Source organism: Eleutherodactylus coqui, chromosome 6 (assembly GCF_035609145.1).
Source record: "Eleutherodactylus coqui strain aEleCoq1 chromosome 6, aEleCoq1.hap1, whole genome shotgun sequence".
NCBI lineage: Eukaryota > Metazoa > Chordata > Amphibia > Anura > Eleutherodactylidae > Eleutherodactylus > Eleutherodactylus coqui.
The window spans coordinates 81,661,020-81,676,605 of NC_089842.1; the positions used below are offsets into that span (position 1 = coordinate 81,661,020).

Sequence of the window (15,586 nt, forward strand, 5' to 3'; positions counted from 1 at the left end):
GATCTCCCTTGGCCCTTCTCCACTGCTGTCCCTGGCTAGTGCCTCTCCTCACATGACCCATTTAGCAGCACTTTTCATGCGTGTGGAATTATCACATTGTCCATTGCTGCGGGGGAGGCTATGCCTGCTTGACTGAGGATCCAATCGGGACAGAGAGACAAGAGTATCATAGTAGTGGCAGCGCAGTATCAACAGTCTAATAATAATAATCTTTATTTGTACAGTGCCAACTTATTCTGCAGCTCTTTAGTGGTACAGTCTAGTGGCACATTATTAATAGGGACGATTTGGATCGCCATGGCCCCCATGGAGCCTTGGGCACAGGGCGGACGTGGCCTTTACCACTATTACAATTCGCCATTGGTTGATTTCCTCTTACAGTCCACAAACATACTGGCAGGTTTTCTGCAATATGAAATTGAACCTATCGTATTTAAGGGAAATTAGATGATGAGCCCCATTAGGGACAGATGTAAATGGTGATAATCACTGTACAACGTTGCAGAACATGTTAGCGCTCCATAAGTAATGGGAAATTAGATAGTGCAGGTCTTTATTATTATCGTGCTTTCAAGCTGTAGTAGATATCAGTTTTCTGTTCTGTTAATTCCTAAAAAACAGAAATTGATAAAAAGAAACATGATCAGAAGATAAATATACCCAGATCTGCTTTATTTCACAAGAGTAAGACCAAACAATATGCAGCGAAATGGGACTTTAGAGATGATAGTTAGGAAGCACTATCTTATGACGGTTCACAGGATAATCAGAGGGTCTGTGGAGACATGAATAGAAGGATGCTGATGTGCAGCATAGGGACATCTGCTGATAAATGATAGACATGTTGTCCTAGTTTGTAGTCAAGCACTGACTCTTTTGGACGTAAACACTATAAAAGGCGCAGAGTGGGAACTGGACATTCTATCATAACAAATAGTGTGTGTGTAATATATATACTGTATATATATATATAAATATATATATATATATATATATGTGTGTGTGTGTGTGTGTGTGTGTGTGTGTGTGTGTGCATGTGTGCATGTATTTTTGTATATCTCAGTTGTTTCTGGTGAAGTGAAGTTGTAGATTGCGGTACAATATGATGATTTAATTCCATGATGAGCTTCTGGTAACTGGATGGAATACTGCCAATCAGCAGCTACCGCCAATCACAGATCTCAGCAAATGAGCATTGAGGTTTGTGATTGGTGGTAGCAGCTTGTGATGTTCCGTACAAAGGCTACCACAGGCTGTTAATGGTACATCACTGGGGAGACCCAGAACTGTCAGCATGGGAGATAAGATGAGCTGGGAGAGTTATAGTTTGTTATTTTCTAAAGTCAGACTTTTTATACAAGCCTTGTTACAATGACCAGGAATTAAAAGCAAAGCCAGCCTCCGTGTACATACAGCTGTTTCAGGGTTTTTACCCTTCATCAGTGTACAGTAGTACCAAAACCAGACTCCTACTGCACACTAATGAAGGGCAAAAACCCTGAAACAGCTGTATGTGCATGGAGTCTGGCTTTGCGTTTAATTCCCGGCCATTGTAACAAGGCTTGTATAAAAAGTCTGACTTTGACTTGAAGGAATGCTGCCTTTCAATAGGTGGCACAGTGGAGGATTTATTCCATCTTCCTTATTAGCCAGTAGAGCAAAATGTTATTGTTCTCAGTAACAGAAACCAAGTAATCCTGTAGATATGATACCTTTTAATGGGTAACAAAAATACATGATATAGTGAGCTTTCAAACCTACTCAGTGTTCCTCTTCATTAGTTGCAGATGTTGGTGTAGTGGCTCAGAGTTTGCAAGGCCCCTCTATAATGTTAAATGTCTGTCTTGTGCAATGGTATTGTCAGTGTCTTCTATGTTGTTTGCATTCGATGTGTATTGCACCTTTGCAGCACTGAATGGGTTAATGTCTGGGAAATGTATATTGTTGTATGTCATGTGACCTTGTAAGATATGTGGTTGCAAGGTGTAGGAGAGGGGGGGGGGGGGGTAGTATTCTGCTGTTTTCTGCTATCCTGCTTGCAAGAGAGCACAAATGAGCAAGTGAAGTGAGTGAGTGAGCCACACAGACAACCATCGGTCTGTGTATGAAGAATAAAGGAAAGTGAGCGATTCCCTACCGCTTGGCCTGGGATTATTCTACTTGGGATGTGCCAGTGCAACCGCTAAAGACTAGAGATGAGCGAACGTACTCGTCCGAGCTTGATGCTCGGGCGAATATTAGCGTGTTCGGGATGCTCGTTACTCGTAACGAGTACCACGCGATGTTCCGGTTACTTTCAGTTTCCTCTCTGAGACGTTAGCGCGCTTTTCTGGCCAATTGAAAGACAGGGAAGGCATTACAACTTCCCCCTGTGACGTTCAAGCCCTATACCACCCCCCTGCTGTGAGTGGCTGGGGAGATCAGATGTCACCCGAGTATAAAAGTCGGCCCCTCCCGCGGCTCGCCTCACATGCCTTGTGACTGAGTTAGCTGAGGGAAAGTGCTGCTGCTGGTGCTGCTGTAGGGAGAGTGTTAGGAGTGAGTGTAGGCTTCCAGAACCCCAACGGTCCTTCTCAGGGCCACATCTATCCGTGTGCAGTACTGTGGAGGGTGCTGTTAGCAGTGTTGCACAATTTTTTTTTTTCAAAATCGGCTGTCTGCAGAGCATTGCGCCCTGCAGTAATAGTCCAGGGACAGAAGTGGTGGTTAGGCAGGGAGAGTGTTAGGAGTGAGTGTAGGCTTCAAGAACCCCAACGGTTCTTCTTAGGGCCACATTTAACCGTGTGCAGTACTGTGCAGGCTGCTGTTAGCAGTGTTGCATATTATTTTTTTTCAAAATCGGCTGTGCAGAGCATTGCGCCCTGCAGTAATACTACAGGGAGAGAATTGTGTAGGCAGGGCCAGAAGACATATATTATTGCTTGAATATAGTCAGTGGGCCTTTTCTTTTTTAAAAAAGGGAAAAATTCTATGTGGCCTGCCTCTGTCAGTCCTCAGCATTCTGTGTACGTGTGTGGTGGGTGGAGATAGTAAAGAAATCATACGCAGCCAGCTACGTTTAACAGGAGGCTTGCGCCAATTTATTTCCTGCCTTCCTGGGAAAAATCACTGCTCTGCTGCACTTCATATAACTGCATTTCTGTGGAACAGATTTCTTATCTGATTGAATATAGTCAGTGGGCCTTTTCTTTTTTAAAAAAGGGAAAAATTCTATGTGCCCTGCCTCTGTCAGTCCTCAGCGTTCTGTGTACGTGTGTGGTGGGTGGAGATAGTAAAGAAATCATACGCAGCCAGCTACGTTTAACAGCAGGCTTGCGCCAATTTATTTCCTGCCTTCCTGGGAAAAATCACCGCTCTGCTGCACTTCATATAACTGCATTTCTGTGGAACAGATTTCTTATCTGATTGAATATAGTCAGTGGGCCTTTTCTTTTTTAAAAAAGGGAAAAATTCTATGTGCCCTGCCTCTGTCAGTCCTCAGCGTTCTGTGTACGTGTGTGGTGGGTGGAGATAGTAAAAAATTCATACGCAGCCAGCTACGTTTAACAGCAGGCTTGCGCCAATTTATTTCCTGCCTGGGAAATCAAATCACTGGTAATACACCATGCTGAGGGGTAGGGGTAGGCCTATAGGACGTGGACGCGGGCGAGGACACGGAGGCCCAAGTCAGGGTGTGGGCACAGGCCGAGCCAGTGCGGTGGCCAGGGGTAGAGGCAGGGCCAGACCGAATAATCCACCAACTGTTTCCCAAAGCGTCCCCTCGCGCCATGCCACCCTGCACAGGTCAAGGTGCTCTACGGTGTGGCAGTTTTTCACAGAGACGCCTGACGACTGACGAACAGTGGTGTGCAACCTTTGTCGCGCCAAGATCAGCTGGGGAGGCACCACCAACAGCATGCGCAGGCATATGATGGCCAAGCACCCCACAAGATGGGACGATGCCCGTTCACCGCCTCCGGTTTGCACCACTGCCTCTCCCCCTGTGCCCCAACCTGCCACTGAGATCCAACCCCCCTCTGAGGACACAGGCACTACCGTCTCCTGGCCTGCACCCACACCCTCACCTCCGCTGTCCTCGGCCCCATCCAGCAATGTCTCTCAGCGTAGCGTCCAGACGTCGCTAGCGCCACAGTTTGAGCGCAAGCGCAAGTACGACGCCACGCACACGCACGCTCAAGCGTTAAACGTGCACATTGCAAAATTGATCAGCCTAGAGATGCTGCCGTATAGGCTTGTGGAAACGGAGGCTTTCAAAAGCATGATGGCGGTGGCGGCCCCACGCTACTCGGTTCCCAGTCGCCACTACTTTTCCCGATGTGCCGTCCCAGGCCTGCACGACCACGTCTCCCGCAACATTGTACGCGCCCTCACCAACGCGGTTACTGCCAAGGTCCACTTAACAACGGACACGTGGACAAGCACAGGCGGGCAGGGCCACTATATCTCCCTGACGGCACATTGGGTGAATTTAGTGGAGGCTGGGACAGAGTCAGAGCCTGGGACAGCTCACATCCTACCCACCCCCAGAATTGCGGGCCCCAGCTCGGTGGTGGTATCTGCGGGGGTTTTTGCGTCCTCCACTAAACCACCCTCCTCCTCCTCCTACGCAACCTCTGTCTCGCAATCAAGATGTGTCAGCAGCAGCAGCACGTCGCCAGCAGTCGGTGTCACGCGGCGTGGCAGCACAGCGGTGGGCAAGCGTCAGCAGGCCGTGCTGAAACTACTCAGCTTAGGAGAGAAGAGGCACACGGCCCACGAACTGCTGCAGGGTCTGACAGAGCAGACCGACCGCTGGCTTGCGCCGCTGAGCCTCCAACCGGGCATGGTCATGTGTGACAACGGCCGTAAGCTGGTGGCGGCTCTGCAGCTCGGCAGCCTCACGCACGTGCCATGCCTGGCCCATGTGTTTAATTTGGTGGTTCAGCGCTTTCTGAAAAGCTACCCCCACTTGTCATACCTGCTCGGAAAGGTGTGCCGGATCTGCGCACATTTCCGCAAATCACACACGCATGCTGCCACCCTGCGGACCCTGCAACATCGGTTTAATCTGCCAGTGCACCGACTGCTTTGCGACGTGCCCACACAGTGGAACTCTACGCTCCACATGTTGGCCAGACTCTATGAGCAGCGTAGAGCTATAGTGGAATACCAACTCCAACTTGCACGGCGCAGTGGGAGTCAGCCTCCTCAATTATTTACAGAAGAGTGGGCCTTGTTGGCAGCCATCTGCCAGGTCCTTCGAAACTTTGAGCAGTCTACCCAGGTGGTGAGCAGCGATGCTGCAATCATTAGCGTCACCATTCCTCTGCTATGCATCTTGAGAAGTTCCCTGCAAAGCATAAAGGCAGACGCTTTGCGCTTGGAAACAGAGGCGGGGGAAGACAGTATGTCGCTGGATAGTCAGAGCACCCTCCTGTCTATATCTCAGCGCGTTCAGGAGGAGGAGGAGCATGAGGAGGATGAGGAGGAGGGGGAAGAGACAGCTTGGCCCACTGCTGACGGTACCCATGCTGCTTGCCTGTCATCCTTTCAGCGTGTATGGCCTGAGGAGGAGGAGGAGGAGGAGGAGGAGGATCCTGAAAGTGATCTTCCTAGTGAAGACAGCCATGTGTTGCGTACAGGTACCCTGGCACACATGGCTGGCTTCATGTTAGGATGCCTTTCTCGTGACCCTCGCGTTACACGCATTCTGGCCACTACAGATTACTGGGTGTACACACTGCTCGATCCACGGTATAAGGAGAGCCTTTGCACTCTCATTCCCGAAGAGGAAAGGAGTTCGAGAATGATGCTATACCACAGGGCGCTGGTGGACAAACTGATGGTAAACTTCCCATCCGACAGCGCTAGTGGCAGAAGGCGCAGTTCCGAGGGCTAGGTAGCAGGGGAGGCGCAGAGATCAGGCAGCATGTACAGCGCAGGCAGGGGAACATTCTCCAAGGCCTTTGCCAGCTTTATGGCTCCCCAGCAAGACTGTGTCACCGCTCCCCAGTCAAGGCTGAGTCGGCGGGAGCACTGTAAAAGGATGGTGAGAGAGTACGTAGCCGATCGCACGACCGTCCTCCGTGACGCCTCTGCCACCTACAACTACTGGGTGTCGAAGCTGGACACGTGGCCTGAACTCGCGCTGTATGCCCTGGAGGTGCTTGCTTGTCCTGCGGCTAGCGTTTTGTCAGAGAGTGTGTTTAGTGTGGGGGGAATCATCACGGATAAGCGTACCCACCTGTCAACCGACACTGCCAACAGGCTTACACTCATCAAGATGAACAAAGCCTGGATTTCCCCAGACTTCTCTTCTCCACCAGCGGACAGCAGCAATACCTAAGCAATACGTAGGCTGCACCCGCGGATGGAAGCATCGTTCTCTCTCACCATCCAAAACGGGGACATTTCTGCTTCATCAATCTGTGTATAATATTCCTCCTCCTCCTCCTCCTGCTCCTCCTCCTGAAAACTCACGTAATCACGCCGAACGGGCAATTTTTCTTAGGGCCACAAGGCTCACTCATTTTTCTAAACAATTTTTATACGTTTCAATGCTCTTAAAAGCGTTGAAACTTTAACTTGAACCAATTTTTCGTTAAACTGGGCTGCCTCCAGGCCTAGTTACCACTTAAGCCACATTAACCAAAGCGATTAATGGGTTTCACCTGCCCTCTTGGTTGGCCATGGCCAATTTTTTGGATGTACATTAGTACTGTTGATACAGCAATTTTTGTGGGCCCTCGCCTACAGTGTAATCAAATGAATTTTTAGCCCACCTGCATTACAGCTGACGTTACATCCGCTGTGTTGGGCAATGCAATGTGATATATTTATGTACCGCCGGTGGCTTCCTGGCACCCACCCATGCTGTGGGTCCACAGAGAATTATAAATGCATCTGAAACCACATCTAAAGAACCCCAGTCAGACTGGGGCATGCAGTGTGGGCCGAAGCCCACCTGCATTAAGCACGACATTACTACCTCAGCTGTGTTGGGGAATGCAATGGGATGTTTTTATGTACCGCCGGTGGGTTCCAGGGAGCCACCCATGCTGTGGGTCCACAGGGAATTATAAATGCACCTGTTTCTACTTCTAAAGAACCCCAGTCTGATTGGGGCATGCAGTGTGGGCCGAAGCCCACCTGCATTAAGCACGACATTACTACCTCAGCTGTGTTGGGCAATGCAATGGGATATTTTTATGTACCGCCGGTGGGTTCCAGGGAGCCACGCATGCTGTCGGTCCACAGGGACTTCACAATAGGGAGTTGTACCTGCCTGTGTCTATGAATTAAAAACCGCGGTCTGACTGGGGCATGCAGACACCTTGACAGAATGAATAGTGTGTGGCACATAGGTTCCCCATTGCTATGCCCACGTGTGCAGCTCCTGATGGCGGTGGTACAGGATTATATTTCTCATTGCTTCTGTACAGCATTGTGGACTATCGCCCCGCCCCTTTTAAAGAGGGTCACTGCCTAGCCGTGCCAACCCTCTGCAGTGTGTGCCTGCGGTTCCTCGTCATGGCAGACGCACTTATAAATAGACATGAGGGTGGTGTGGCATGAGGGCAGCTGAAGGCTGCGCAGGGACACTTTTGTGTGCGCTGTGGACACTGGGTCGTGCAGGGGGGGTTGGGCAGCATGTAACCCAGGAGAAGTGGCAGCGGAGTGTCATGCAGGCAGTGATTGTGCTTTGTTGGAGGTAGTGTGGTGCTTAGCTAAGGTATCCATTGCTAATGAGGGCTTTTCAGAAGTAAAAGTTGTTGGGAGGGGGGGGGGCACTCTTGCAAGTATTGTGGCTTAATAGTGGGACCTGTGAACATGAGATGCAGCCCAACTTGTAGCCCCTCGCCTGCCCTATCCGTTGCTGTGTCGTTCCCATCACTTTCTTGAATTGCCCAGATCTCACACATGAAAACCTTAGCGAGCATCGGCGAAATACAAAAATGCTCGGGTCGCCCATTGACTTCAATGGGGTTCGTTACTCGAAACGAACCCTCGAGCATCGCGATAATTTCGTCCCGAGTAACGAGCACCCGAGCATTTTGGTGCTCGCTCATCTCTACTAAAGACTGATTAAGGAAGGGATCGTTGCTTGGTGGATGAAGGCACAGGAATCGTGAGTGTGGACCGGTAGAGAGTTGGAAAGAGAAAAAGAGTCGCCGGGAGCAGGATCTCACAGATAACTAAGACTGTGGAATGTCTGGATTCCCCTAAGTATCCTCCCTGTCACACTACCTTCTCCTGTTGTATCTGCTGCAAATGTACTGTTGACCATGGATGTTGTTATCAAAGTGCAGTAAACGGACTTTACCGACCATTCCCAGTTTGTCCAGAAAGTTATCCCTGTGTGTGGACTCAGTTATTTCCTACAACACGTTTCACCGCAGCGGATAGAACGGTGGCATCACGAGGGACAAGAAGATTTAGGGTAACTGCTAGTTACCATTTCCCTGTGACCTCCCCCAGCAGTAACTTGGACGGGTCCCAAGCTACCCTCACGGAAGGAGATGGTAGAGCCACAGTGACAAAAACCTTTATCTACCCCGCCATCTCCTCGGCTGTGGGCCCACTACTCAGATGTTGCATTGGCGCCTAGATTGTGGTGATGGATCTCCGGAAATGAAGTATGTAGTACTAGTTTGAAGAATGAAAGTAACCAGAGAGATGGAGGTGACTTGCCTTTCCAAAAATTGAGACATTTTATTAACATAGAATGCTTATTAAAATGCATGAGAAGTTCAAGCACGGTGCTCTCCTATGCGGTGGAAATACTTTACTGGTTTTACTTCAGTAAAGTTGTAATTTTTTTAAAATTCTATTCTGTCTGTTAGCTGTTGTGCCATTTTTGAACCTGCATCACAACTCCACCCTGTTGCATAAAGGCCTTCGATGGCAGTAGATAGCTGTCAGTACACCTAACCTTTCCATCCTGCTGCTGGCGCTGGGCACTGCTGAACAGAGTGCCCTCCTGTCTGGCATCTCCTACATTTTGTATTTCTCTAGATGATGTCACCCCCTGCCTTGCTGCAGCTATCCTGACCGCTGGCACTGATAGATGCGATGATCAGGTGGGAGGAGTCATAGGGCTGGGGAGAGGGCAGAGAGTGGACCTTCAGCCATGGATTCTTGGCTAGTTAGTGGTGTCGGCACAGACAAGGATGGACTAGAGGCCCCGTGTTGCGTTCGTGTGGGCAAGTGAGCACCGGACCCACAGAAACGTGACCAAGGATAAGGAATGCCAACAGGAAACCAACACTCACCTTGCATACCAGCACACATAACAGGTGGAATTGCTGTTAATCAATACGAGGGATTAGTTTGTGAATTGGCCAAGTCACTTAAGCTTCAAGCCCAGCGATTAAGAGCCCTTAAGTCTCGCAGTCTCTACACTAGCAAGACAATTCAACCCACACTGAAGGGAGGATGGCAGGACCCTACCTAATAGGCAAGGTGATCGCCTTGGTAAAGGCAGCCCCATGCTGGAACCTCGGTCCTGACTATCCATGAAGGGTTCATACATGGAACCAGAACCGACTAGGACGCAGAACACAAATCACACACCAACACACTAGGGTTAGCCTGCAAGACAGAACAACTAAATAGAACAGGACAGATCACACCTAATGTCTAGCCACCAGCACAGGCATATAGAACAGGGCGCTGTTCACAACATATACACAGAACAGGGCTCTCCACACCTAATGCCTGGCCACCTTCACAAAAACCCGACCAGCCACTGTTCAAACACATAACACATGTACAGTAGAGATGAGCGAGCGTACTCGTCCGAGCTTGATGCTCGTTCGAGTATTAAGGTGTTCGAAATAATCGTTACTCGAGACGAGCACCACGCGGTGCTCGACTCCATTACATTTCCTTCCCTGAGAAATTTGTGCGCTTTTCTGGCCAATAGAAACACAGGGAAGGCATTACAACTTCCTCCTGTGACATTCCAGCCCTATCCCACCCCCCTGCAGTGAGTGGCTGGGGAGATCAGATGACACCCGAGTATTCAAATCTGCCCCGCCCGCGGCTCGCCACAGATGCATGCTGAGAGAGATCAGGGAAAGTGCTGTCTTGCTGTAGCTGCTATAGGGAGAGTGTTAGGTGTAATTTTTGTCTTCAAGAACCCCAACGGTCCTTCTTAGGGCCACATCTGACCATGTGCAGTACTATTGAGGCTACTTTTAGCAGTGTTGCGCAATTTTTTTTTTTTTTTTGTATATCAGGCGTGCAGACCATAGCGTCCTCAGTCTGCAGTCATTTTACAGAGTATAGGGGCAGTACTGGTGAGGCAGGGACAGTGGTACAGGGAAAGAGGTCTACTGGCTATATAGGCAGTGGGCTTTCTCACAAAAAGTGGGAAAAAATACTATATTTGGCCTGCCTATGACCGTCTTCAGTTTTACTGCATGTCTGCTGGGGGTAGTAGTCGCTGATTAATACCCAGCCTTGCGCATAATTGTTTCCTGGCTGCACTGGGCTTTCAGTAACCACAGTCATCCTCCAACAGGGAAATCCAAATACAGGGTATATCAGAGGCAGTGGGCTTTTTCCCAAAAAGTGGAAAAAAAGACTATATTTGGCCTGCCTGTGACCGTCTTCAGTTTACTGCGTGTGTGCTGGGGGTAGTAGTCGCTTATTAATACCCAGCCTTGCGCATAATTGTTTCCTGGCTGCACTGGGCTTTCAGTAACCACAGTCATCCTCCAACAGGGAAATCCAAATACAGGGTATATCAGAGGCAGTGGGCTTTTTCCCAAAAAGTGGAAAAAAAGACTATATTTGGCCTGCCTGTGACCGTCTTCAGTTTACCGCGTGTGTGCTGGGGGTAGTAGTTGCTGATTAAAGGAGATGTCCCGCGCCGAAACGGGTTTTTTTTTTTTTTAACCCCCCCCCCGTTCGGCGCGAGACAACCCCGATGCAGGGGTTAAAAAAACCACCCGCACAGCGCTTACCTGAATCCCGGCGGTCCGGCGTCTTCATACTCACCTGCTGAAGATGGCCGCCGGGATCTTCTACCTTCGTGGACCGCAGCTCTTCTGTGCGGTCCACTGCCGATTCCAGCCTCCTGATTGGCTGGAATCGGCACGTGACGGGGCGGAGCTACACGGAGCCGCTCTCTGGCACGAGCGGCTCCATAGAAGACTGCTGAAGACCCGGACTGCGCAAGCGCGGCTAATTTGGCCATCGGAGGCCAAAAATTAGTCGGCTCCATGGAGACGAGGACGCTAGCAACGGAGCAGGTAAGTATAAAACTTTTTATAACTTCTGTATGGCTCATAATTAATGCACAATGTATATTACAAAGTGCATTATTATGGCCATACAGAAGTGTATAGACCCACTTGCTGCCTCGGGACATCTCCTTTAATACCTAGCCTTGCGCATAATTGTTTCCTGGCTGCACTGGGCTTTCAGTAACCACAGTCATCCTCCAACAGGGAAATCCAAATACAGGGTATATCAGAGGCAGTGGTTTTTTTTCCCAAAAAGTGGAAAAAAATACTATATTTGGCCTGCCTGTGACCGTCTTCAGTTTACGGTGTGTTTACTGGGGGTAGTAGTCGCTGAATAATACCCAGCCTTGCGCATAATTGTTTCCTGGCTGCACTGGGCTTTCAGTAACCACAGGCATCCTCCAACAGGGAAATCCAAATACAGGGTATATCAGAGGCAGTGTTTTTTTTTCCCAAAAAGTGGAAAAAAATACTATATTTGGCCTGCCTGTGACCGTCTTCAGTTTACGGCGTGTTTGCTGGGGGTAGTAGTCGCTGATTAATACCCAGCCATGCGCATAATTGTTTCCTGGCTCTGCTGTGTCCGTTAGATGATCGCCGTCATCCCGCCAGAGGGAAAGAGTATACATATATACACTGCATACGGTGTCTGTCTGGTTTTTCACCTCATCATTTAAAAAAAATTGAAGCAAAATACTTAAGGCCTACCACTGGCCTTTGGCCACTTGACTGCTTCTGCCCTGCGAATTCCAGTAGCTCAGTCATACGCACCTAGGTCTGACTACAGGCTTGCGCATTATTGTTTCCTGGCTCTGCTGTGCGTTCCGTAACCGAAGTCAGCCTCCAACCACAGGCCAATAAGCGGCACATTTAATTACAGCGTTCTGTTTCTGCTCTACTCGTAATACACCATGCTAAGGGGTAGGGGTAGGCCTAGAGGACATGGACGGGGGCGAGGACGCGGAGGCCCAAGTCAGGGTGTGGGCACAGGCCGAGCTCCTGGTCCAGGTGTATCGTAGCCGACTGTTGCGGGATTAGGAGAGAGGCAAGTTTCTGGGGTCCCCAGATTCATCTCACAATTAATGGGTCCACGCGGTAGACCTTTATTAGAATCTGAGCAGTGTGAGCAGGTCCTGTCGTGGATGGCAGAAAGTGCATCCAGCAATCTATCGACCACCCAGTCTTCTACGCCGTCCACAGCTGCAACTCTGAATCCTCTGGCTGCTGCTCCTCCTTCCTCCCAGCCTCCTCACTCCATGAAAATGGCACATTCTGAGGAGCAGGCAGACTCCCAGGAACTGTTCTCGGGCCCCTGCCGAGATTGGGCAGCAATGGTTCCTCTCCCACCGGAGGAGTTTGTCGTGACCGATGCCCAACCTTTGGAAAGTTCCCAGGGTCCGGGTGAGGAGACTGGGGACTTCCGGCAACTGTCTCAAGAGTTTTCAGTGGGTGAGGAGGACGATGACGATGAGACACAGTTGTCTATCAGTGAGGTAGTAGTAAGGGCAGTAAGTCCGAGGGAGGAGGAACAGAGGATTCGGAGGAAGAGCAGCTGGACGATGAGGTGACTGACCCCACCTGGTTTGCTAAGCCTACTGAGGACAGGTCTTCAGAGAGGGAGGCAAGTGCAGCAGCAGGGCAGGTCGGAAGAGGCAGTGCATTGGCCAGGGGTAGAGGCAGGGCCAGACCGAATAATCCACCAACTGTTTCCCAAAGCGCCCCCTCGTGCCATGCCACCCTGCAGAGGCCGAGGTGCACAAAGATGTGGCAGTTTTTCACTGAGAGTGCAGACGGCCGATGAACTGTGGTGTGCAAGGTTTGTCGCGCCAGGATCAGCCAGGGAGCCACCACCACCAGCCTCACCACCACCAGCATGCGCAGGCATATGATGGCCAAGCACCCCACAAGGTGGGACGAAGGCCGTTCACCGCCTCCGGTTTGCACCGCTGCCTCTCCCCCTGTTCCCCAACCTGCCACTGAGATCCAACCCGCCTCTCAGGACACAGGCACGACCGTCTCCCGGTCTGCACCCACACGCTCACCTCCGCTGTGCTCGGCCCCATCCAGCAATGTCTCTCAGCGCAGCGTCCAGCCGTCGCTAGCACAACTGTTTGAGCGCAAGCGCAAGTACGCCGCCACGCACCCGTACGCTCAAGCGTTAAACATGCACATAGCCAAATCTATCTCTCTAAATCCGTTCTCTATCACCATGAAAAACGGGGACCTTTTAGCTTCATCAATCTGTGTATAATATTCATCCTCCTCCTCCTGCTCCTCCTCCTGAAACCTCACGTAATCAGGCCGAATGGGCAATTTTTCTTAGGCCCACAAGGCTCAGGCATATGACTTTAGTAAACAATGTTTATACGTTTCAATGCTCATTAAAGCGTTGACACTTGCACCTGAACCAATTTTTATTTTAACTGGGCTGCCTCCAGGCCTAGTTACAAATTAAGCCACAGTAACCAAAGCGATTAATGGGTTTCACCTGCCCTCTTGGTTGGGCATGGGCGATTTTTCTGAGGTACATTAGTAGTGTTGGTACACCAATTTTTTTGGGCCCTCGCCTACAGTGTAATCCTAGTAATTTTTATGGGCTTCGCCTGCACCCATGGTACAGCAAGGTGTGTGGGGTTGGCCTACCCTTTTGCTACATAAATGTAACTGGGGCCTTGTCTATACTGCAACTACTGAAATGTGAAAGAGACTGTTATCTCCCTAAACTGCTGCAACGGAAATTTTACTGTGGCCTGTCTTGACTGCTACTACTACTGAAATGGAACTAAGACTGTGCTCCCCCTATACTGCTGCTTCGGAATTGTTAGTGGGGCCTGTTTTGACTGCTACTACTACTGAAATGGAACTAAGACTGTGCTCCCCCTATACTGCTGCTAGTGATATGTTACTGGGGCCTGTCCAGACTGCTACTATTACTGAAATGGAACTAATACTGTGCTCCCCCTAAACTGCTGCTAGTGATATGTTACTGGGGCCTGTCCAGACTGCTACTATTACTGAAATGGAACTAATACTGTGCTCCCCCTATACTGCTGCTAGTGATATGTTACTGGGGCCTGTCTTGACTGCTACTACTACTGAAATGGAACTAATACTGTGCTCCCCCTATACTGCTGCTAGTGATATGTTACTGGGGCCTGTCTTGACTGCTACTACTACTGAAATGGAACTAATACTGTGCTCCCCCTATACTGCTGCTAGTGATATGTTACTGGGGCCTGTCCCTAATGCTACCGCTGAAATGTTACTAATTCTGGGCTCTGCCTATACCGCTGCTAATGCTATGTCACTGGGGTGCGGAAACGGAGGCTTACCAAAGACATGCTGACAGCGAGGCCATTTCCCACCAGCGCGGTTACTGTTAAGGTGCATATAACCACAGACACGTGGAGAGGACACGTAGTGCCTCAAAAACATCCCCCTCCTCCTCCAACAATGAAAACATTCTTGGCAAATACCTTAGCATTGGTCCATCTGGTGGCAGTCCAAGAATTTCACCTTTAACGACACAACAAGAGAGCCCCCCCACCATCCCCCCGCCACGGCCCATTTAATCCTGGCCACATTCCGAAAACCAACTAAATAAAACCGCGCTACTAGGTCCGCAGTCGCGACCACATTCCCAACAACGCGGTTACTGTTAAGGTACATATTACCAGTCTGACTTGGGCATGCACTGTGGGCCGAAGCCCACCTGTATTGTATCTGAAGTTAGCTCTGCTGAGCAGGGCACTGCAATGGGATACATTTATGTACCGCCGATGGGTTCCAGGGAGCCACCCATGCTGTGGGTCCACAGGGACTTCACATTACGGATTTGTACCTGCCAGTGTCTATGTATTAAAAACCCCGGTCAGACTGGGGCATGCAGTGTGGGCCGAAGCCCACCTGCATTTAATCTGACGTTACCTCAGCTGTGCTGGGCACTACAATGGGATTTGTTTATGTACCGCCGGTGGGTTCCAGGGAGCCACCCATGCTGTCGGTCCACACGGACTTCACATTAGGGAGTTGTACCTGCCTGTGTCTACTTATAAAAAAAAAACCCAGTCTGACTGGGGCATGCAGTGTGGGCCGAAGCCCACCTGCGTTTAATCTGACGTTACCTCAGCCGTGCTGGGCAATGCAATGGGATTTATTTATGTAACGCCGGTGGCTTCCTGGGACCCACCCATGCTGTCGGTCCACACGGAGTTGTATTTGCCTGTGTCTACTTATAAAGAACCCCAGTCTGACTGGGGCATGCAGTGTGGGCCGAAGCCCACCTGTACTTAATCTGACGTTAGCGCTACTATCCGGGGCACTGCATTGGGACAAACTACAGGAGCAATACAGCG

General features: G+C 50.1%; 1 protein-coding gene across 1 annotated transcript in view; it reads right to left on the bottom strand.

The window, feature by feature from the left end:
- The window catches only part of LOC136631364 (myeloid cell surface antigen CD33-like), a 70,966-nt gene continuing 55,380 nt past the window's right edge, over window positions 1-15,586 (bottom strand). Inside the window, exon 7 of the mRNA XM_066605633.1 lies at window positions 1-610. Within this exon, the coding sequence (XP_066461730.1) occupies window positions 560-610 (51 nt within the window). The 3' untranslated portion in view covers window positions 1-559. The remainder of the gene's footprint in view (window positions 611-15,586) is intronic.